Source organism: Andrographis paniculata, unplaced genomic scaffold (genome assembly GCF_009805555.1).
Source record: "Andrographis paniculata isolate CXL003 unplaced genomic scaffold, ASM980555v1 Contig52END, whole genome shotgun sequence".
Classification (NCBI taxonomy): Eukaryota; Viridiplantae; Streptophyta; class Magnoliopsida; order Lamiales; family Acanthaceae; genus Andrographis; species Andrographis paniculata.
The window spans coordinates 8,327,257-8,351,003 of record NW_026137587.1 but is presented as its reverse complement, the minus strand read 5'-3'; the positions used below and the strand labels follow the sequence as shown (position 1 = coordinate 8,351,003).

General features: G+C 40.1%; 7 protein-coding genes, 1 long non-coding RNA gene and 2 other non-coding genes across 11 annotated transcripts; 4 read left to right on the top strand and 6 right to left on the bottom strand.

The window, feature by feature from the left end:
• Positions 1-11: 11 nt before the first annotated feature.
• LOC127254272 (putative cell wall protein) lies at positions 12-882 on the top strand. Its single transcript, XM_051279298.1, has one exon. The coding sequence runs from the start codon at positions 169-171 to the stop codon at positions 538-540; it is 372 nt and encodes a 123-aa protein (XP_051135255.1). The 5' UTR covers positions 12-168; the 3' UTR covers positions 541-882.
• Positions 883-1,325: 443 nt separating this feature from the next.
• On the bottom strand, positions 1,326-2,900 carry LOC127254273 (uncharacterized). Its single transcript, XR_007839447.1, has 2 exons — positions 2,509-2,900; positions 1,326-1,609 (listed from the first exon to the last, which is right to left on the bottom strand). It is a non-coding gene; the product is annotated as an uncharacterized LOC127254273 (long non-coding RNA).
• LOC127254271 (uncharacterized) lies at positions 2,897-6,755 on the top strand. The gene is made up of 7 exons (XM_051279296.1): positions 2,897-3,301; positions 3,888-4,028; positions 4,105-4,218; positions 4,306-4,479; positions 4,830-4,945; positions 5,677-5,758; positions 6,327-6,755. Exons 1-7 carry the CDS (start codon positions 2,954-2,956, stop codon positions 6,330-6,332), a joined length of 981 nt encoding a protein of 326 aa, XP_051135253.1. The 5' UTR covers positions 2,897-2,953; the 3' UTR covers positions 6,333-6,755.
• Positions 6,756-6,999: 244 nt separating this feature from the next.
• Positions 7,000-7,071, bottom strand: TRNAQ-CUG (transfer RNA glutamine (anticodon CUG)). Its single transcript has one exon. It is a non-coding gene; the product is annotated as a tRNA-Gln (tRNA).
• An 89-nt stretch (positions 7,072-7,160) lies between these two features.
• Positions 7,161-10,030, top strand: LOC127254266 (pentatricopeptide repeat-containing protein At1g03560, mitochondrial). Its single transcript, XM_051279291.1, has one exon. The coding sequence runs from the start codon at positions 7,188-7,190 to the stop codon at positions 9,087-9,089; it is 1,902 nt and encodes a 633-aa protein (XP_051135248.1). The 5' UTR covers positions 7,161-7,187; the 3' UTR covers positions 9,090-10,030.
• Positions 9,131-13,738, bottom strand: LOC127254267 (DEAD-box ATP-dependent RNA helicase 50). Its single transcript, XM_051279292.1, has 9 exons — positions 13,576-13,738; positions 12,794-13,260; positions 12,343-12,537; positions 11,905-12,092; positions 10,722-10,935; positions 10,408-10,539; positions 10,147-10,322; positions 9,624-10,028; positions 9,131-9,410 (listed from the first exon to the last, which is right to left on the bottom strand). Exons 1-8 carry the CDS (start codon positions 13,688-13,690, stop codon positions 9,791-9,793), a joined length of 1,725 nt encoding a protein of 574 aa, XP_051135249.1. The 5' UTR covers positions 13,691-13,738; the 3' UTR covers positions 9,131-9,410; positions 9,624-9,790.
• Positions 13,739-14,436: 698 nt separating this feature from the next.
• On the bottom strand, positions 14,437-15,324 carry LOC127254459 (uncharacterized). Its single transcript, XM_051279551.1, has one exon. It carries the CDS (start codon positions 15,322-15,324, stop codon positions 14,437-14,439), a length of 888 nt encoding a protein of 295 aa, XP_051135508.1.
• A 1,262-nt stretch (positions 15,325-16,586) lies between these two features.
• Positions 16,587-19,679, bottom strand: LOC127254270 (lipoyl synthase 2, mitochondrial). Its single transcript, XM_051279295.1, has 5 exons — positions 18,940-19,679; positions 18,359-18,570; positions 17,445-17,824; positions 16,900-17,027; positions 16,587-16,811 (listed from the first exon to the last, which is right to left on the bottom strand). The coding sequence occupies exons 1-4, from the start codon at positions 19,536-19,538 to the stop codon at positions 16,914-16,916; spliced, it is 1,305 nt and encodes a 434-aa protein (XP_051135252.1). The 5' UTR covers positions 19,539-19,679; the 3' UTR covers positions 16,587-16,811; positions 16,900-16,913.
• On the bottom strand, positions 19,588-22,701 carry LOC127254265 (pentatricopeptide repeat-containing protein At1g25360). Of its 2 annotated transcripts, none has more exons than XM_051279289.1 (2): positions 19,868-22,701; positions 19,588-19,724 (listed from the first exon to the last, which is right to left on the bottom strand). In XM_051279289.1, exon 1 carries the CDS (start codon positions 22,352-22,354, stop codon positions 19,919-19,921), a length of 2,436 nt encoding a protein of 811 aa, XP_051135246.1. In that variant the 5' UTR covers positions 22,355-22,701; the 3' UTR covers positions 19,588-19,724; positions 19,868-19,918. The 2 variants fall into 2 exon arrangements, with proteins under 2 accessions (XP_051135246.1, XP_051135247.1); XM_051279290.1 differs by having other exon boundaries at positions 19,588-19,717.
• TRNAK-UUU (transfer RNA lysine (anticodon UUU)) lies at positions 22,514-22,586 on the top strand. Its single transcript has one exon. It is a non-coding gene; the product is annotated as a tRNA-Lys (tRNA).
• Positions 22,702-23,747: the final 1,046 nt, after the last annotated feature.

Here is a 23,747-nt window from a genome sequence, read left to right as displayed (position 1 = left end):
CATTTACTAGCCGTTAAATCTTGGTTTCCCACTTTGTCAGCATCTATCTAATCCATCTTCAAAGATGTACCCAAATCTCTTAACTCACCGCCAAAATAGCCACCATATTCAACTTATAAACCCCCTTTCAAATCCCCCCTCCTCTTCACTTAACCCACTCATCCATCCATGGCTTCCACTCCTCAAGTTTTCTTCTTCCTCCTCCTCCTCGTTCTGGCTGTATCCGCAGTGGTCAATGCAGCGCGTGACACCCCAGGGCACGCCCACGTGCATCCCCAATGGTTTGGAAAATACGATGGCACCGTGCTTGTTCCAGGATTCGGCAGGTACATGATCCCAAAGAAAGGGCAGAATCCACTGCACTACAATCCCATCACAGGGGCACCAACTGAAGGGCACGGCGTATCCATCCCGGACCTCGGTTATTCAGCTCCCCGCCGCTATATTCCAGGCGGGGATGACACACTCTTGCCAAACCCGGGAGTAGAAGTGCCTATCCCGGGTGGTGGAAGTGGTGGTTCTGTTCCATCTTCCCCTTGACTTAGTTCATTCCCACCAGTTTTAATTAATAATGTGTCAAGTGTGTTGTATTTTTTTTGGGACTTCGACCTGGTTTCAGCATTTTTCATGTTTTGTTACTCTACATCGCTCTGTAATGTGTTTGCAATTCATAATAAAAGTTGAGTGTTCTCCCCTCTAAAAGGTGTTGTCCTAATAATTATGTGGCTGAGCCACCACCAATGAGGTGTAGAAATTCATAAAAGTGTAGCAACAAAGAGGTGTGTCAACTCAAGGGCAGATCTATTGTCTTCATCCTAGTTCATCAATAGGAGAAATAGACACCAGTTTTCAAAGACTGGAGCATCCACACAAAACTACAACTTCACCAAAGAATTTGAGGTTCTGCACCTCTCACCCAACCCTTTCATAATATATGGAGTGTAATTCTACAGTTCTTGTCTATTTTATTCAAGCAGATCTACCAAAACAAACTCCAGAAAACCATTGATTGCTAGATTAAATAATCCAAGTTCATCTTGGAAGATAAAATGCCAACATCTTAGAACGTGAAAAAGTACTAAAGGTGGAAACATGCGTTTTCACAGATAAATTATTGAACAGATACTGTGATGATGCAATAATACAGCTTTCAATCAAACCTTGTTAAAATGTGTTCCACATTATATGCACATATCAGTAAGTTCTATGAAACAAATCATTGTTGTGCTTGTCGCAATTACCAAGGGCAGAAGTTAATAATTCTGACCTATTCTCTTCAACTAGCCACCAGGTATAGAAATGTAATTCCTACAGACATATCAAAATTAAAAACAAAAGGATAACCTTCACCCAACTAGCAAAATGGACTGTGTGGCCACAACACAAAATCAATACAAAACTGTGTTATAGAATTAGCACATGTGAATATGGTTCAAAGATTAGTCTACTGATTCATGCTAAGAAAAATATAAGCACTGTGAATTCATTTTGAGCAACGTGATATTACTATATTAGTATAAAGGATTTAGCATGTATGCCTGCCTATCCATCCAGTATCCTTTTCGTGGGAGTATGCATTGAGATGGAATGCTCCATATATTTAACTACTCTGCAAAAAAAACACCAAAGCGAAAAAGGTTAGGTGAGATCGAAGATCAGATATTCTCAGGAAATTGGTTAGTTTAGGGAAACGCTGAAATTCCATTCCAGCTTAGATAGATATAATCCCAGATGAGATATGTACAAACAGAAACAAGGAAATTGACACGGTTGAACAACTTGGAATTTGTTCACCTAAAATTTTCATGTAAGGTGCTGTAAGCAACCAAATACTAAACACACCAGGATGCTTTCAAAGGCATACCAAGTTGCATCACATTTTCATATATTTGATGTGGTAGTAACATCAACAATTTGACAATTTCAAGTACATGCATTTGTGTGCTAAGCTAAAGTGAAACTGTGTGTCTAAAGGTAAATTTACCATTTGATGACATAATATTATCTACGAATATCTGCATTATAAAATCTTTGTGCTTTGCTTCAAAGCACACCACCCCAATCAAAACATCTCGGTTATATCTTAGACTTGAAAATCAACAGGACATGAATAACTTGCTCTACACCGCTGAGTTACAGAGAAAACTAAATAAAATAGCATCACAGACACACTTCAGATTCGTTCATGCAACAACAATTTCTTAGCAGAATAACATATTCAACAAACACTAACGATTAATCCTTCAAACAAATAATGTGCCAGGAACATCATCAACCTATAAAAAGTTTAATCATGTGTATCTACAATTGTAACTAAAGAACAAGCGATGCGCATTATACATAACCGTTTGTTCGAACTTGCTACCCTGCGTAAGAAATCCAAACAAACAGCTCTCAGAACTCGACCAAGTAATCAATCATAAAAACTCGTAAAACTGCACAAAATACACAGAGAAGACAAGATCTGGGTGGGAAAAAAAAAAAAAAAACACACGAAGAAGAAGATACCCTATTGAATCAAAAACCAAACAATTTCATGAGAATGTAGGCGAGGAAACAGATGAAAATGCCAAGGAAAAGGTAGTCGACGAGAACGAAAAACGTTGTGGATCCGTGATTCCTTTTCACAGCAGCCTTCTTCTTCGATTTCGGTTCCTCTTCTTCGTTGAGTTCGAGTTTCGCCATTGATGATTAACTGTCACGACGCAGATCTCTCGTCTCCTTCCTCTTGATTTATTATTATTTATCTATTTTGCAAAGTTCCGTTCTTTGTAGTACTTACTACAATTTCGGGTCGGGTCGGGTCGGGCCGGGTCCGGACTGCATGTGACTGAGCGACACGTAACTGTGAGCCTGATCGTCAAATTTATAGTTAGTCTTGAATTGTGGTTGGATTTGGAGTGGCTGGCTGGGCAATCAATCGTCTGTCATACCTCCGAATTGGGGTTTAGCGATGATGATGGCGACGATTATCGCTCCCACCAATTCCATCTCTGTCCCTCAAGAGCTCGCGCTGCAACCCAACCGCCTCCATCTCACCGCCCCTTCGTCTTATTATCCGCTCCCCAGGCAACGCCTCAACCCTACTCTCGCTACTAAGGGCTCTGCTAAAGCTATTGCCGAGGACAAGGAGATTGGTCCCGCCGAGACACAGTCCAAGCCTTCGATTTCAACCAGAATTAAGGAGTTCAAAGACGAAATTTTTACGAATCCCGACAGATTAGTCAATGCTGCTATTGTTCTCGGGGCTGGTTCGCTTGCCATCACCAAGTTGCTCACCATTGATCGCGATTATTGGCAGGTGGATTGTTTTTCTCCTCTTTCAATTGTTATCTTGTTTGTTCGTATTGATTATTACCCACTCTGTATCGGCAATAATTGAACGTGAGTGCGATTGGTGGGCTGGATTGAAGTTGATCGCTCTTTTCTATGTTCGGAGTGTTGCTGAGGAAAATTTTAGAGGTTTCTTTTAAGTCTTCGTGTTGCTTATTTTGGGGTTTTCTCTTTACAACTAGAGTTGTAAGATGGAATTCATCATTTATATTCCCTCAAGAAGTATTCATTTTCCATTTTTAGTTCAATGCTACGTGGCGATAAGGCTGTTTTAAATTTAGTTCCACAAGAAGTCGGATTGTAATACTGAATTTGTTTTGGCTTAAAGTTAGTGGGATTAAAATGAATGAATACCAGGGTATAGTTGCATCTAAATTTATTGTTTGATTTATTTTTCCTTCTAGTTTTTGTCTCCATGGGATAAAAATGAAAAATACACTTGTAGGACTGAAAGTACGATTGTGCCAAGTTTATGATGACACTAACTAGTTGATATGAGTCTGGCCAACTGTTTTGAAATAGAAACTTCTTCGCTCTCTGATTTATAATTTTAGGGATGGACCTTCTATGAGGTGTTAAGGTATGCTCCAGAGCACAGCTGGAATGCTTATGAAGAAGCTCTTAAATCACATCCTGTGTTGTCGAAAATGGTGATAAGTGGTAGTGTGTACTCACTAGGAGATTGGATTGCTCAAGTAAGCATTTTATGGTTATGGAGATGATTTAAACTTTCATTGTATTTACATGGTTAATGATCATTTCTTAATGCAGTGTTATGAAGGGAAGCCCCTATTTGAGTTTGATCGCTCCCGTGTGTTTAGGTCTGGCCTCGTGGGGTTTGCACTGCACGGATCGCTTTCTCATTATTATTACCAATTATCCGAGGTGATAAATTTGATTTGTTTTAGTCCAATGAGAACTTTTCAGTTATTGCTTATTCGTTATCTTCACAGAAGATGTTTGGTTTCACAGGCCTTAATTCCTTCGGGAGAATGGTGGGTTGTACCTGTTAAGGTGACTTTGGACCAAACTGTGTGGTCGGGGGTGTGGAATAGCATCTACTTTGGGGTTCTTGGATTCTTGCGTCTTGAATCCCCGGCCAATATATTTGATGAACTAAAATCAACATTTTGGCCCATGTTGACGGTAATGAAATCCTTTTGTCCCATTTTCTAGTGAAGAAGGTTTCTAGTTCATTTTTTAAAACAGGACTATGCATATCAATTAGAGGTTGTGTTTTTGGTAAATTACAAAGTAGCCTAACGTGAAAATTGAAATATGACTATAAGGAGAGGGAAAGAAAATAAACTCTCCTGATATTGGCCTTTTAATGTTTTTCTTATGGAGATTAACATGAGGATTCTTTAGTGTTTATTTTTCACATACGTCATTTTATGCTTGTTTTATTTTATAGGGAGGTAATCTACAATATACCTTAAAAATAACTATATATTTATAATGAAGTTGTGATTAATTGATCATGCTATCTCCAACAGGCAGGTTGGAAGCTTTGGCCTTTTGCACATCTAATCACGTATGGAGTGATTCCTGTGGAGCAAAGGCTTCTATGGGTGGATTGTGTGGAGTTAATATGGGTTACCATACTCTCAACGTGAGTATCCTTACCATCTGATTCAATACCGTGATTGTCATTCTTAATAATACGCTATGATACAAGTCTTACTTTTTACAAAGTATACTTTCATATGTAATCACATATGTGCAAACAGTGGGATCCCTGCTAATTTTATCGAGAGAGAGTCAAATTAATTTTAGATTTTGATAGATGGTTCACTTCATCATCCCTGCTACTACTCTTTTAGATGTCTTCTTCATCCACTTCCATTGCTTATTCTTCATCTTGTATTATGTTCTCCCTCCTTGTAGAGCTAGAACTAGCAATAGCTTTTTTCTTCAGTGTTTTTTGCTTCCTTGTGTAGACAACAAACCTGTCGACTTCAATTTCGTCAGCAATACTTGATATTAACTCGTCAAAGACTAACTCATATTCACGAGTTCTCTAATTTCTCGTGTCTCTAATTAGTCATTCATTGCAATCTAGAGTTCCATCCAAAGATACATTAGTTTGATTTTTTTCCATTTATATTTTATCTAAAACAAAACTACATATTACTTAAAGGTTAGAAATTAATTGCACTTGCATGTCCAAAAGTGTTCCAGTTTCTCCAACAGTTCTGTGAGCTACAAATCAAGCTGTTACACCCCTGGCCTTGGTACAGTGAGCCAGATATGATCATAGACTGACCCCATTAGTTTATATGAGTCTAAGGCCACGTAATGTAACTCTTGAGTTGAGTGTTAACTTCCTTGTTGCCTTTTCAGGTACTCTAATGAGAAAACTGAAGTGAGGATATCTGATGCATCCGAAGCTGAACTCCATTCATCATCAGAGAAGTCCCTTGAGGTAAAGTCATGTTTTAACTATGTTACTCATTTATTTCTAAGCCGCCCCTCTTAGTGAAAGTAGGGGAAATCTGCTGCAAAGATGCAAGTTTGGCAAAATTACGAAAAACTCTTTAAAGAATGGTCATTTCTTGCTGATGTTTAGTTCTGATTACCAACAAGAGTCCCAATCTAGAGTTCAAGCAAAATTTATTTCAAGATATTTGGTTTTACCTTGTTTTGGTGGGGAAATAAATAATTTCACCAAATATATACATATTTGATTGCAAAAATTGTTTTTAAACCAAATAGGCATCTGGGGTGAAGAAATCTCGTTTATGCTCTCATTTCCAAATTGTATTCATTAAGATTGAGAGCCACTTTTTATGATGGTCCCACGGTACTCCTGCCGTGTTTCTGTCATTAAAAACGTTAATGTAATTGTTGTCTGCCTGATTATCAAAATTTATCTGGCTAATTTTGGTGGATTGGATTGATCCTAATTGGAAAATCATCCTATGTAAGATTGTGCACATGCGACTTAAGAGTTGATAGAACTGCAAGCTTATCTTGTTGCGGTTGCTTTGCAGGAGTAAACAAATGGACCGACGTGGTTGCATTTGAGATGATTTTATACATAGCGGCTACCGAATGCATATTCATATAAAAGCATCGATTGACTAGCCTATTAATTAGCTCAGCTCAGCATCCCAGCTAAAGGCAAGAAGGAAGGCCCTCTGATTTGATTTGGGGTTCGGCATTTACATTGGCATTGGCTATTTGTTCTACAATCTTGTAAAACCTGTCATTACTGACCAACCCCCAAGCCTGAAGCGCCTGTTGGATGGCATGGCTATTACAATGCCAAAATAAGCCCTGCATACATGTTTGTATGTATGTATCTTGTCCTACTGCCATTATCTTGTGTATCTTGTCCTACTGCCATTATCTTGTGTATCTTGTACTACTATTGATTCTTAAATTTTAAATAAATTATTTGTATCCGTAGAATTCAGAAATCATTCTTCTGCATTTTAAGCCACACCCTGGTCGTACTTATCAGTTCTCTCTCTCTCTCTCTCTGTATATTTTATGTATAACAATAATAAAGCTGAGCCGAGACAACGCCTAGTTTCATTCAGAGACATATACAACCGACAAATCAGTTGCTTTTGATTATTATTGATCTGATCACCAAATAGATGGGGGGCAAAATTAGATTGAAATAATTATGAAGGAAAAAATGAAAAATGCAAACAAAGAAGGTCCCACCGAGATTTGAACTCGGGTTACTGGATTCAGAGTCCAATGTCCTGACCACTAGACCATGGGACCATTGATGCCTACTTTTCTAGGCTAAAGATATTTATTTAAACTATTGTGCTCCACTCTTAAAGGCTTACGGCTGACCTCCTGTTACTCGGCATGCGCTCGCACACCCCCGCAGGCAGATGAGAACAGCCCTCTTGAAGCCCATCCCAACTGCCATCGCCGTTGCCGGAAACCGTCCATATAACTTCACACCTCTTCCCCCGCCGGAATGGGTCCAACCCTTCACCGATCTATCCGACGTCATCACCTCCGGTCCCAAACCCGAACCCCAGCCCTCCCCCTGGGTCCCCAAGATCCTCAATTTCTTACAGGCCACCAATCCCTCAGTCGAGCAAGACCTAACCCTATTTTGCCACAAGTATTTGATTCGGCTTCCCCCCAATTTCGTCTCCCACATTCTCAAGAAATCGGAATCCCTCCCGAACCGGGCCGAGACTGCCTTACGGTTTTTCACCTGGGCCGGGAAGCAGAAGGGATATGCCCACAACCTCGAATGCTATGTCTCTGTGATTGAAATCTTGTGTTCAGCAAGTGTTGATATTGATAGGGCTAGGGTCAAGTCTGTCTTCAATGAGCTTAAGGGTAAAGGCTTTTTTATGAACGCTGCCGCTGCCAATTCCCTCATCAAAAGCTTTGGCAATGGCGGAATGGTTGAGGAGCTATTGTGGGTTTGGAGAAGCATGAAGGATAACGGGGTTGAGCCTAGTTTGTACACGTACAATTTCTTGATGAATGGTCTTGTCAATTCGGGGTTTATCGACTTGGCCGAGAAGGTTTTCGATGTAATGGAGGATGGGAAAGTCAAGCCGGACGTTGTCACTTACAACACCATGATCAAAGGGTATTGTAATTCAGGGCATGTTAAGAAGGCCGTTGAGAAGTTGCAGTGTATGGAGGAGGAGGGTAGGGGCTTAGAGCCGGACAAGATCACGGTTATGACATTGATGCAAGCGTGTTATTCGGAGGGGGACTATGATTTTTGTGTAAGGCTTTATCATGAAATGGTGGAGAAAGGAATCGAGATCCCATCACATGCATATAGTTTGGTGATCGGCGGGCTTTGCAAGACGGGGAAGGCTATGGAAGGATATGCCGTTTTCGAGGGTATGGTCGGGAGAGGGTGTGAGCCCAATGTGGCAATCTACACGTCTTTGATCGATGCGTATGCGAAGAATGGGAAGTTGGGTACGTCGATGGGATTGTTTAAAAGGATGCAAAGCGAAGGGTTTGAGCCGGATGTAGTGACTTATGGTGTGATTGTGAATAGTCTTTGCATGAGCGGGCTGTTGGACGAGGCGATCCAATGGTTTGAATATTGTAAAGGGAAGAATGTCGCGGTCAATTTGGTGGTGTACTCGAGCCTCATTGATGGGCTTGGGAAGGCCGGGAGAGTGGAGGAGGCGACAAAACTTTTTGAAGAAATGGAATGCCCTCGGGATTCATATTGCTACAACGTTTTTCTCAATGCTTTGGCCAAGAATGGGAGAATTGACGAAGCATTGGCACTTGTTGAAAGAATGGAAAATGAGGAGTGCGATCAAACGGTGTACACGTTCACGATATTGATGAACGGGTTGTTCAAGGAGCATCGGAATGAAGATGCATTGAAGATGTGGAATATGATGATTGATAAAGGGATTACACCAACGGTTGCATCTTTCCGGGTGCTTTCAACCGGACTTTGTCTATCGGGAAAGGTAGCGCGAGCGTGTAAAATCTTGGATGAGTTGGCCCCGACGGGTGTAGTGTTCGACACAGCATTTGAGGATATGGCCAATGTTTTGTGCAAGGCGGGGCGGGTGGTGGACGCGTGCAAGCTGGCCGATGGGATTATCGAGCGGGGACGAGAGGTGCCGGGCAGGGTCCGGACAATAATGATAAATGCGTTGAGGAAGGGAGGGAAGGCGGATTTAGCGATGAAACTGATGCATAGCAAGATCGGGATAGGATATGATAGGTTTCGCAGTGTTAAGAAGCGAGTCAAGTTTCGAAATCTGGTCGTCGATCGCAGCGACCCTTGAACACACATACACACACTCACACTCACTCAACTTAATTCTTTTGCTCCAAAATCAATATTTGTTGAGATTTCATTGCTCCAGTGATAATACATTAAAGACGACCAAAGAAAACCCACCTAAACAAACAACTCAGTACATTGGCTTTTCAGTTCTTGACATAGCAGCTGTAACTGGAGTCAGCTCAGCTCAGCCACAACAGAAATAAATACCTCCTGATGGTTAATTTCTAATTCAAAGCAAATGCTGCTGCATCCGAGATGAAGTGGGCTGGGGTGGGGTCGGTCGCGTAAAGTAGCCTTCCAACGCTACCAAGTAAGCAAGCTGCAAAAGAAAGAAACAGGCTTATTAAGTAGAATTCAGATACTGCTTACATTGGATTTGCCACACTTCACTCATATCTTCACTTCAAAAAGAATTAGCGAAAGAGCTCAAGTAATGTTTTCGCAATAAGGTAATTAGATGCCCTCTAACTGCATAGAGCAAATCAACACAAAGCAAATATGCTTAGCAAAACTGAAGGAAAACATATTGTACCTGAGCTTTATCAGAGCATTGAGCCACCAGGGGATGAACCTCAAAGACACATTGTGTTGGTAACATCTGGATGCACAAGTTTCACTTACAGGAACCATCAATATACACCTCTTATTGCATTCAGAGAGGTGCCAATGTTGTGACAGTGCTCCACCTCAACGTTCGGCCTATCTCATTACCTCATAAGCAGATGGCACGTCATGCAATGGGTGGCCTTTCTGATTTCTTTCAATAATCCTCCTTGCAAGAGAAACTTGCTTGCCAACAGCAAACACAAAGGCCTTGCCCTTACCTCCAGCCCCTCTGGCTGTTCTCCCAACACGACGTACATACTCGCTTGGATCCCGAGGAAAATCAAAGAGAACTACATGATTTACACATGCAAAATCGATTCCTCGAGATGCCCTGTAGAACATAGCAGAAGGATTCATATATTTGTTATTGTCAGTGACTCAACACTGAATGAAAATCATAAGTAAATAGCTAAAACAGAGGAACGGCAGAAATTAGATAAATGCCACACCTATCAGTGCAAACCAAAAACATGGAAATGTTATTGGAAGGCAATTTTCGAAATTCTTCTATATTAGCAACCCTTGTTTCTTGTTCTAAAGCGGCATGGAATGGCAAAACTTTTGTACTATTTGCTTTTCGATCAAGGCGTTTTAATACATTTTCAACTTTCCTGCAAGTTTCAATCTGCATGCAGAGGTGAAACAAGAGTAAAAAGTTTTAAAAATGATAGCATAAGAAACAAACAAGAAGTATCAGGACATATAATTACCTTGTTACAGAAGATTATCGTTTTTGATACTGGGCTTTCCTCAACAAGCCGCAGAAGAGCATTTTTCTTGTTGAGAAAAGCTCTATCAGGAGTTTTTTCGGCTTCAGTATCTCCGCTGCAATCTATGAGGATCTAGAAACAACACATGATCAGAAAGGTTAAAAATTGCACCCACTGATCAGGGAAGTTTCAATATAAATAGCATGAAAGAATTCTGAAGTTCACATGATGGTGGCCATGCATAGGTGCATAGCTCTTAGTGCTTTTCTCATAATTTAAGATTGAAATTTGAAGCATAGTAAAATTTGTACAACCTCCTCCAGTTTAGGGCTTGTTCGATGTATTCCTGGACCCATTATAACTTCACAATCAGGGAAAAGCTCAACCAACTTGTTGTATATCTCTACAGGAAGTGTGGCAGTTACAAATAGATATTGGGTTGTGAGAGGTGCTGCGCTAACCAAACTTTGTAAAGCAAGCTCAAAGTCTTCATCATTATAGAGTATATCGACCTCATCCAGTACAACACTGAAGCATACAAACTAAAATAATTCAGCCAAATAATGAGGAGTGCTGTTTAAAGAAAGGCATATGAAAAATAAAACTCAACATGGTGTGCAAACATCTTTTTCATTTCCAGATTAGCACAACTGACCAGCACAATTAGCCATTATCAATTACAGCGGCAAGGCAGTTCTATAGTGCTCGAGAATACAACTAAAATGTTACAAAGTGTTTATTTATTTATTTATTGTCAAAATTATTATTATTATCACTCTAGCAGCAAAAGGCCTCAAAGAACTTCTCCTAATATCAGAAATATTCCCAAAGAACTACAAGAAAATTCAAATAAATCATAAAGCAGTGAAATTAGATGATTGATATCAATAAAATTCTTTAGCAAATATGCATATATCACTAGACATGGTTAAACACGGCAAGTACCCTTTATAAGTGTTCTTATATTTACTGGACTAGACGCATGTTGACTAATGCGTAAAAGAACCCATCGTGACATTAAGTCCAGCTATCCTCTTACAATTTCTTCATACATATATATTTATTTACTACTGGAGCCAACAAAAGAGTGAAATGAGCTAGTAAGCAGCATTTCAAGTGACAATTTCCCAACTGTATACTCTCTATGCACTTGAACTCAAGTTAAAGCTACATTTTCCTTTCATTCACTTATGTTCCTCAGGGCGCAAGGTTGTGATTGTGTCATAAACCATTAACCAGTTTCATTGTATATGTTATCACTTATCACTCATACATCGCTATTTTATCATCAGGTTTCAGCAATAAGAAAATTTCAGGAGGGAATGCTTGTGCTGGTATCACTGGCCACAAGCACAGAAGTTACAAAGTTGACTAATTCAAATATATAGTGAAAAGTGCAGTTTTCCATGACTGAAAAAAGTTGAATGTACATAAGTTAAAGCAGGATATTAGAAAAAGCATTTGTATAAAATCACTCCCAAAAGTAAATATAAGAACCTTTTAAGATTAGTTAACTGCAAGAAGCCCTCCTTGACTAGAAACATGAATCTACCAGGGGTAGCAATTAGTACATCCTTTTCCTCTCTAAGATTCTCCAGTTGCGTTTTCTGTCGAAATCCACCAGTTGCAACCATAGAGCGGAAAGGGACACCAGCTTTTGAGAGTGATCGACAAGAGGTCAAAACCTGAAAAAAGTAGCTTTAGATGTGGAGAAAACCAAGAGAATGGTACGATTCCATTTTCTGACTTCATCAGGATAATGCAGTTGGAACTTGAGATTGAAATACAGATTTTTAAGTTCTACTTAAATATTAATATACATTAGCCAAACTACCTCAGAGGTGGATCATGCAGCAATTGAGTACATAAACAATGATGTTAATTGATATACACAGACACACACAAGTTGATTAGCCAAGAAAATTATTGTCGGACCTGAGAAGCTAACTCGGCAGTTGGGACTAATATTATAACCCGAGGACTTTGTGATATTGGTTTGCTAATCCCCGCAAGTTCTTCTTGTCTAAGACTTTGTATTAGCGGGACCAGATATGCCAAAGTTTTACCAGATCCACTTTGATCAGCCATTATACAGCTCTTTCCACTAGCAACTGCTGCAAATGCCATAGCCTGCAATGCCACTTCCCCATGTCTTAAAAAAATCTTGCTCCCTCAGAAGATGCAGCAGAATAATGAATGAACCAAACTTTAGGCTACCATGCGAAGAATGAGATTAGTTCTCATGTAGATACTGTGTCTTCAGATTTTACAAAATTTGGTTCATAAAACCCTAAGAAACTTGATAAACTAGTTAAGTAGTTAGAAACAGAATCTAGGAATCATAATGTTGGCCTGACATTGGAAATTCATCACTTAGACAATTTACCTGAATATGCGAGGGCTGTACATACTGTAACTTATTCAGAGATTCAATAATGTAATCACTACATCCCAATTCCTTAAATGACTTCCGGCTAAAAAAGTCATCACTTAATTTTATCTTCGGCCCTTTCTTTGGCATTTTATCAGCCTTATACCTATAGCTGTCAGCAGATTCTACATTTCCCCATCGTTTTGAAGAGGTGGCTGAAAATTCCGATAAAGACACAGCTGGTCCTGAAGACGTAATATAACTGTGGGAGTGGGAAGAATCTTCAATAATCTTCGGTTCATCAAATTGATCAGATTCATTAGATGACACTTCCGGGACATTTGATGGTGGGCTCTCTGCATTTTGTTGACAATATTCAAGGTCACTACCTTGTTTCTTTCTCCTGTAACTTTCTTTAACTAGATCTTTTACTCTCTTCACCTTTAGCCTTCCAAAACTCCTGCTTGTGCCCCCTTCACCAGCTGGGGCACCAGAAAAGAATGTAAAGTTTCAAGACGGAATCAGAACTAACATTTGGAAAGACAAAATGGAATAGAAAACAACACAAGCTGGAGAGTAGCTTCGAAACGCCAAATTCTCAGTGATATACACGAAACTACAAATTTCACCAGAATGGAGTGTCAATCACCACAACGTCAAATCATAATATCCATAAATTCTTGCATCTTGTTCCAACAGATAGCAACAGTTCAATCAGAAATGTTTTCCAAAGCATTAAGCAAGCACGACAACATAAACCAAAATATCAAGGAGAGAGGAAAGAATAAAAGGGTAACCTGGTCGAGGGGACACCTGAGGGACGGCCTCGCAGACAAGCCGCGGGAGTCGCCCGCCGGGAAGCATGGAAACTAATGAACTGAGGAGGGCGAAATTTTCCAGCGGAACCGCCATGGCAAGACCCGGAGAAACGGCCGAAAATGATTATCCAGTGAAATAAAAATTAATTTATTATTATATGTAAATATTGTTCCTTTAAAATGGGCCCAGTTATTTTGTTGGCCAAATTGGGCCTGTAGTGAATTAATGAATCCATCTTTTATGTCATCGTTCATCAATGAACTGTCAGTCAATCATCGCTGGCTGGCAATGCATGTTCGCTTTGTAGTCTTTCTCCCCACATTCAACGATACATCGGAAACATAATAAAAGTCATTTATTAAGATTATAGCATTATTACATCAATAGTATTTTTTTAAAAAAAATATGTTCAGTACAGTGCAATTTCAAGGAAAGATAAACGAATTGCCAGATGATGCAGGCACGAAAAATATACCAATTAAAACTTACTGCCTTCAAGCCCAATTTGATCTGATCGGGTCACCCCAACTCCAATGTAGATATACGCCGCTGGATCAATCTAGCCCACCGGAAAGTTTTATCAACTGCACCAAATAATAATAATAATAATAATAATAATAGTGATAGATTAAACATTATAAGTATTACTTACTATAAAATTTTAAATAAACGAAATTTGCGCAACATGTACTTAGTACGTACATAATAAAATTTACTGACAAACCAAATCAAAATCAAACAAATAAAAGTCACTCCTTTTTTTTGTTTTTTTCCGTCGTAATTGTTATGTAAGAATTTACAGAGAGTACCAACACCACCAATGCAATATAGAAAATTGCTCACAAAAAGATGAAGCACTCCAAAGATACAATAGGATTCTCAAGCGATTCTGCTAGTGCTTCCTCCATCGATACGACGTCGTTTCCTGCTTCCCGCGTGCTCCCGCTCTTCTGCTCCTCCACCCCGCGCCTCACCGGCGGCGGCGACCTCGACCGCCGCTCGGAACCCTCCCCTCCTTCCACCCGCCGGCTACTATCGAACAGCGTCACACTCCGCGGCTCCATCGCCGGCGTCGGCGCCCTCCCGGGAACTGACCTCAACGGCGCTACTTGTCCCCGTCTCTCCAGCGCCCTTCTACCCTGCCCCCGCCCCCTCCCCCCGCCCGGCGCGCGGCGTTTCTTCGCCGGAGGCCTCTGATCAACAACCCCGTCGTCCTCCTCCTCCTCCGCCGCCGCCGCAGCGTTGGAGTAACTCTCCGCATTGCTACAAATCTCTGAGGCTTCGGAAACCTCCGAAACGATCTCGGAATGAAGATGAATCTCGGGCGTTGATCCAGCTTCGCGGGCGAGATTCCCCTCCTTGATTCCTACGCCGCCATTTCCCTTGTCCTCGTTTGCTATGACAGCAGGGACGGTCTCCATCAGGACTTCCTTCACAGTCTCCTCCACCTCCTCCTCCTTCATCGAGGGCGGCGATCCCGGCTCCACGGCGGGACGGTGACCTCCGGCGCTGATACAGCAGCCCATTGGATCCGGCGTGAATGACGAGTGATGATGGAAGGAGAGCTGGGAGTGGGAGGGAGTGTTCCTAAAAAGGGGATTAGGGATTTGGGATTTGGAGCGAGTGAGTGATTGTTGAATGGCTTTTTGCATGTTCAGATGCTGCCCACATCCCCCACATCGCACATCATTCATTATACTTACATATGCCCGTTTCTCCACGCCCATCCGATCTTTCTTTCATCCGCCAAAATTAACGGCCTGGATTTCTCTGCCGTTCCGCTCCACGGACATGATCCTTTTTCCTTTTCACACTTTTTCAGCTCTCTCCTCGCCTTACTGCTGTGACATTTTCGCATGCTATGCTGGTGTGCTTGTCAAGGTAATTTTTAATTGTTAATTAGTTTTAACTTTTAATCTAATAGTAGTACTCTACTCTTTTTTTCGCTTTTGTTTTATTTTCAATTTTTTTTTTTATGTGTGTGTGATTTTTAAAAAGATAATAATATATTGAATTGAATGGTCTATAAATATACATATTATATAAAAGAGCAAAACCTTGATCCCAATTCTAAATTTTATTTGTGATATAGAAAGAGTATTAATTTGTTGCGAGGGTAATGGTTGAATGTGGTAAATGTATCTGTGTGTGTATGCATTGATTGCGGAGATTTGTATCAACGTTCCAAATCCAATCTTAGCTTTTTGATTTATCTGATGCTGAAATTGTGGTGCTTTCTTTGAGACAGTTATATTTATTTTTCTTGTTATGCCGGGCCTTTAACTTCCCTTCTTCAGCCTACTTTTGTTTACTTATTCCAAAAGTTTCTGAGTTTCCACCTACCTACCCTTAATTATCACAGCTCTAATGTAAAAACAATTCTTCGCACAATACTCCTCCTTTTCATGATCTACTTTTGTTTAAACTAAATTCCAAATGAATTTTACTCATTTGGGAATAAAAACGAGTTACCTTCTCCAAACTGATTACGAATATTTGTTTGACAATACCCTGCTTATCACTTAGATGTAACATACCTACATATATTTATTTTTAGTGTATGCATATTTACATGGTGGTGGCATAATAAATGAGCCCACATGTCGAATTAGTGAGCCATCACCCTATCAATCATATCATTCAACTTTACACATGCATACTATATTATATGCTATAACAAAAGAATAAATAAATAACATTATATCCAAATATATTATCTGCACTCCATTTATTTTTTATTTATTGATATTTGAATATTAATTATTATATCAAAATTTATTATAAATTAAAAAAAAAAAATTGCAAAAATAAACGTCAAAGTACAGCAGACGTGGGAGTATCATCTTATCTAATCTTTAAATATATTTCATAATCTTAAAGCCTAGTCCACCACATATGCATCATTATTTTTTAAAAAAAAAAAAAAAAAAAACAAGACTTCTACAGGAGCATATATGTTTGCCAAAAAAACAGAAATATACAACACACATTAACAAAAATGAAAATTGCCTTTTCGAAAGAGCTGCTATGTGTTTGATCAAATAAGACAGGAATAGCTCTTATAAGAACTTATTTTTACATAATAATTAAAATGAATATAAAGCTATAAAACAACTTTTAAACATCAAAGCGAGGAGGGGAGCGAGATGAGAGCGAGTGTACCTGAAGCAGGTGTGGTATCGTGCCATTGCAGCAGAGGAAGTTCGTCTGATACCTGTGTGAGAAAAAAAACTCCATCAAGGCGGGGTAAGCTTTAGCAGGGAAGAATTCTAATCAGTGTTACAAAGGGAGATATCAGTCACCATAAGGCTGAGTTTTATGTAGAAGAAGATGCGGCAGTTCGGTCTGCTTCTATCATGGATTTTATATAGTATTCGCCAGCCTTGTACGAAGACCTCACCATAGGGCCTGATGCCACGTATCGAAATCCCTGCCACAGGCAACAACCATCAAGTCCAGCTAGGTTACTATCATGTCAGGCAATCAACCACATTCCATTGAATTTCATGGCATGAACTCATAACTAAGTCAGAACGCTATTTAAATGTACTCCATCAAAAGAACAAATTGAAGATGAACTAAACAGGCTTCTCCATGCTATGATTATAGTTACAATCTAATTGCATAACTATAGAGGAATTGAAATACCGCAAACAGGATGGCTGACAATTTATAAATGATTCTATCCTAATCATGATAGCATTGAGAAAGAGCACTTGGTTGCCAGTCAGGATAAAGATAGGCAAAGAAACGAATATGGGAGCAATTATAGTTGCATGTTATTGCTGGTATCCCTATACATGCTAAACCATTTCCTGTGAAAGATGAAAAAAAGAAAGCAACAAACCATTTCCATTCCGAGCAGACGATACTTCTCAAAAGCTTCAGGAGTAATGTATTCTGATACAGGCATGTGGCGCTTGGATGGTCGCATGTACTGACCAAATGTCATGACATCAACCCCAGCAGCCCTCACTTTCTCCATAGTTTGCACTACTTGATCAGGGGTTTCTCCACACCCCAACATGATGGAAGTTTTCGTCAGTGTGCCTTGCGGGGCATAGTCTTTGGCAATCATGAGAACATCCAGGGATTGCTTAAAGTTAGCACGACGATCACGAACCGCATTCTGAAGCTCTTCAACCGTTTCAATGTTGTGTGCGAAAACATCTAATCCAGATTTGGCAACTTTTTCAACACAGCCAGGGTCCCCTTGAAAATCAGGAACTGCAATAGGAGAGCAACTCAGTCAAGAAAGAAAACATATCACACAAGATGCATTATCATCCTCATCATAATACCAGAAGACATTAAATATTCAATAAACTCGTGAGGACTTATATTAACCGGGAAGTAAAAATTGTCACTTCAATCATACTTGCATCATAACTTTGTTTTGGGTAAATTTGTAGGGTAAGGAGTCAGACAACTTAGATTAGATATAACTATTGGCTATTCTTCAACCTAAAACACTTGCACTTGCCAGAAACAATAACATAAGAGAATAAAAGGATTCAACATTCAAACTTCATAATAGCTCCAAGTACCCCACCTCCTAATTCAGATAAAAGCAATAGCAGGTCAATGCAAATTCTGCACTTAAGGAAGGTTTACAGGTGAACTTGTCGAAAAACCATAGATGCCAATTTCAGAAGGCATTGACTGAAATGGATTCTTTAGATTCAAGTACTTAAATTCAGTCATTTTTCAAGACTATGCAACAAATAGATTTACACAGTAGAGAGAAATTTTCTATCATACCCAGTGCTTCTACAAGCATAGTTGGCTTCAGCGTCTTCAAGTTTTGCACTGTCTCTGCAAAATGACCGCTTCCTTGATCAGCTAAATCATCACGATCAACGCTAGTTATCACCACATAATCCAATCCCCATGAAACTATTGCCTCAGCTACATTCATGGGCTCGTTGGGGTCAGGAGGAGGAGGAGTGCGTGATGTCTTTACATTGCAAAATCTGAAATTTTAAGTTGAATCAAATGAATGCAGAAATCCAAAGTGCAATAACTTTCATAAGGGACTGACTGCAAATCCTATTGAAAATAAATGCTTCTTGCTATAGCAATTGGATTGACATCTTCTACTAAACAGGATTTTCTTAAAACATAAGAATACGGTGTAAATTGCATAGGGTAAAAATTAAATAACATTCGTAGCACTGCAAAGCATACATCTCCTAAATAAACACTTTCTAGAAACTGATCATGGCTTGAGCAAATCTTCAATTTTCATCAACATAAGAAAACAGTCCGTAAAATGTAATTTTAGCAATAACTCAAAAGAAATACAAGGCTAAAGAAGAATGCCTTTAAAATCGAATCATTACCTGCAGCCACGAGTACAAGTATCACCGAGAATCATAATCGTGGCAGTGGCAGTGCCTGTTTCACCCCCAGACCAGCACTCCCCCAAATTAGGGCACTTGGCCTCCTCGCAAACCGTGTGCAATTTCAATTCCCTTAGCTTTCTCTTGATCTGCGTGTACTTCTCCCCACCGGGGATCGACTCCTTCATCCATTTTGGCTTGGGCAGGGGCTTCTTCTTTGTCCCCACCTCCACGGAATAACTCTGGTCGGTTTGGAGTCGGGTAAAGTCCGCAAGCGTCGGCGATTCAGCCGCGAGCCGGCGCCGCAGGCCGTCGAGGGTTGGCGGGTAGCTCTGGACATCGGGATTCGATGGAGGCGCGGTGGAGAAAAATTGAGGGAATCGAGAGAGAAAGAAAAGAGAGGATTTGGATTTGGCTTTGAGATATCGAGTGGCCACCGAATTCATGTTATTGGCTGGAAATGAGAATGGATCGACTCTTCTCATAAATATATTTATTACTCCATACAAAATAAATCGGACGAACGAATGAACCCTTTCTTTTGTAAAATCTGGCCAGAGTTTTTTCGGTTGTTTTTTCCTTTGTGGATCCCACCACATAAAATAATAGTAAAATAAAGAAAGAAAGGAGTGGAGGCTGGCGGCGACGGTGGAATGTTGCGACCGGGTGGTGTGAAGGAGGAGGAAAAAAGAAAGCAAGAAAAGACAGGAATTGGAGAAAAAGAAGACGACTGCGGCGGCGACGGGGGATGAAGAAGAAGAATCCGGTGCGGCGGCGGCTGTGGACTGAATGCATTACGGCAAAATTGTATAGTTCATAATAATAATATTTATAATTAAAATTATTTCATAAAATAAGATAAAGATAATTTGTTAAAAGCTGTGTTGCCTGAAGTGAAGACAATTTGTTAAATGAAATTTAAGATTACCTGCAGCATCAAACTACAGCAATGGAATGAATTCTTAAACCATCAACTCAATCACCAGAAATCGCCACAAGAGCATTGACCATCCTTAAAATGATGGAACCTCTTTCCATCCCTCACAACAATCTCTCTACCCTCTGCTTTGGACATAAACTTGATTGCATTATGGCAATCCCCGCATATCCGTAGGTTCTTGAAGATTCTAATGGTGGCTACACGAGGGAGTTTCAGCAGCCCGTAAACAACTGCAAGCTTCTCACTATGAGCAGACAATGCATATTCTTTTTGCTCCAACTCCATATCCTGCAGGACATATCTCGTGTCCGGAACATATCCCAGTTTCCTTATTCTCCCTACCAATTCATTCAGATACTTGTATACTTCCACCACCTCCGGATGCACAGTGTCGTCGACTAAAAATACATGCACCTTGTTCTCAACCTCAAGCCAACTACAACCAGGCTCCTTCTTCACCCCTCTTTCCCTCATAAATTTTCGCACTGACGCCACCTCATCCCATCGCCCTGCGTACGCAAACATGTTAGCCAAAAGTATGTAGGTGCCGTCATGTTTTGGAATCATCTCAAAGAGTTTTTCAGCAGCATGGACCCCTAAATCCATGTTGCCATGAAGCCGACAACCAGCAAGTAAAGCCTCCCAAACTGGGGATCCGGGCTCAAAAGGCATGTTCTCAATCACATTCTTGGCTTCTTTAAGTTTCCCAGCTCGACACAACAAATCAATTAATCGGGCGTAATGATCTTCGCCGGGAGTCATTCCATATATCTCACTCATCGATTTGAAGTATTCCTTTCCTTTTTCAACTAAACCTGCATGACTGCACGCAGAGAGAACCGAGAGGAATGAAATCTGGTCGGGCAATATGTCTTCCTCTAACATCGTTTCAAAAAGTTCCAGTGCTCGGGCACCATGTCCGTGCTGTCCAAGGGCTGCTATCATTGCATTCCATGACACAGAATCCAGATAAGGCATGGTGAGAAATATAGTGTGCGCGGCATCAAGGACACCACAGCGTCCATACATTGTTATGAGAGCATTCCCAGCCGAAAGGCTGGAGTCGAATCCCAGCTGGATAAGCTGAGCATGGAGCTGTCGCCCCTGTTCCAAAGCAGCAAGAACAGCACATGCAGTAATGGCTCCAGAATATGCGTAGTCGCATGGTTCGAGCCCACAAGACTTCATCTTGTTGAACAATTTCAAAGCTTCTTCACCAGAACCAGATTGTGCAAGTCCTGATATCATAACCGTCCAGGATAACATGTTCTTCTCCAACATGCCATCAAAAATGGATTTCGATTCATGCATTTTTCCGGCACTCACATAAGCAGATAAAATTGCATTCCATGAGACAATATCCTTGCTGTCGGTTGCATCAAAAATACTTCTTGCTTGGTCAATCTTGCCGCATCTCCAATACAATGTGATCAGAGCATTATTCACTGAAACCCTGAAATCACAAGCAGGTGTTGCCTCTGTCCTCAGTATGTAAGCATGCACTTGCTTTCCGTGGAGAAATAAGCCGGCATCGGCGCATGCACTAAGAACATTGGTGTAGGTAAAATCATCGTGTTTAATACCCGAAGAATGCATATTCCGGAACATTTTAAACACCTCGAACACCATTCCCTTGTGCACATATCCAGAAATCATAGCATTCCATGCCACAACCAGTTTTTCTTCCATCCTATCGAAAACTGCCCTTGCTGAATCAAGATCATCGTTCTTCACATACCCAGTGATGATGGTTGTCCACGATAATTCATCCTTTGCCAGCATCTCATCAAACAGCACTCTCGCTGATTTCATCAATGCAGAAGATGAGGCCAGAGGTGAGGATGCACATTTGACATAAACCGATATGAGTGCATTCACCACCGAAGTACCCGATTGAGTCCCTGACTTGATCACAACGCAATGTAGCTGCTGACAGTGGGTCTCACGATCAGCCACGAGAGACAACGCTCCAAGTATACTTGTGTAGGTAAAATTATCAGGTTTGAAGCTCTTCTGCCGCATCTCATTGAACAGTTTAATAGCGGCATAACCATCGTTGTTGTGGGAAAGGCAAGTGATCATAGAATTGTAGAAAACAGTGTCTCGAATCTTTGAAGGCGTCTTATCAAATACCTCTCTGGCCAATTTGGGGTTTCCGGAGTTGGAATATGCCGAAATCAACGTGGTCCTCCCAACAACATCTGGTTGGGGAATTTCGTCGAACAGTTGCCTTGCATACGTCAGATTACCGGATTTGCCATAGAAATCAATCAAGCGGTTAAGGATGTGCCCTCGCGGCCTGAAACCAGAAGCAATGATGTGTCCGTGGATGCCGGAGGTGAGCGCGTAGGCGGAGGGGCCACATTGGCAGCAAAGCTGAAGCTTGGCAGCATAGAGGTTGGCCGCCGTGGAGACATCCAGCGTTGGGTGGAGGCGTTGGGTTGAGAACAAGGACTTCAGGGCGGCATCTTTCATAGTAGTGGTGGCCGGACATCGGAATTGAAACTGGGAACCGGCGGTGGCGGCGGCGGCCCTAAATTGTAACGAGAGTGCAAGAAGATTGTTTCATAAACTGGCATTTTAATTTGGATTAATCAAAGAAATTTATGTTTAACTGGAAACAATTATTAATAAGCCGTCTTAGCTCAGCCGGTAGAGCGCATGGCTTTTAACCATGTGGTCGTGGGTTCGATTCCCACAGACGGCGCTAAATCTGTCGTTTTAAATTTGGTTACATTTAAGGGCAATTTTGGGTCGCCATGACATTCTAGATAGAATTTATGATGTACTTGCACAATTTAAGGTTAAGGCAAAAGGCTGAATGCTTTTGGGGGATGGAAAGAAAATAAATAATATCATCGATGGTGTGTTGTTTTAAATTTGATCAATCAGGAAAAAAGAAGCAACTTTTTTTTGTTATGAGAGAAATAGGACAAATGAAGTGATGTCATGAAATGTGACATAATTCTTAGGTTAGGTTAGGCCACAGACCTCTTTGGACTTTCTAACCGTCCATCCCACGCTACTCTTAACTCTTTATCATTCTTATCTTCAAATCTTATGGATAATCAATCATTCACAATTTTCTCAATTAATTTAAAATCGATGATAATTCATAGCCAAATATATCTATCAATAAATCTTATCCCATAAACTGTGTTAAGTGGTACGAATCTAATCTCATTGGTGTTCTTTTGTTTGGTTGGCTTTAAAATAAATAAATAATAAAGTCGGGTCAAATTCAAGCCACCTGTGAACCAAAAACAACGACTATGTACTAATTATCGGTAAGTTTCAAAATCTATTGTGATTAGAGTATGACAACTTCAACATCAATACTAAATTATTATTGCTAGATTATGAAAGGGGAGGGGCCCTTCATTGGATATCTATCTTAATCACGAAGAAATTAATTTAATGACAAACTTCATGTTAAAGTTCGACAATGACTTAAAAGATTGGTTTTATTAATCCTAAAGTATTTGCTCAGAAATTTGTCCAACGGTTATAAACTTGGCTGCGTTTGGATGGAATTGGAGTTCTATAGCCGAATAATAAAATAATGTTTGATTGATTGTAAATATAATATATTTAATTAAAAATAAATTTGAATATATATATATATAAAAATATTTTTATTTATTTTTTAAAAATATAAAAATAAAGATTACTAATAGTATTTTAGTTTGTAACATAAAATACTTGTAAGATAAGGACAAGTGGAAAGGATAAAAACCATAGACTGCAATCCCACATGGTAAAGAATCAATTCCACTTTTTTTTTTTTTTTTTTCCTTCCTTTCACCCCTTATTATTATTATTGTTATTATTAACCTTATCCGAAATTTGTAGATTGTCGCATTTCCAC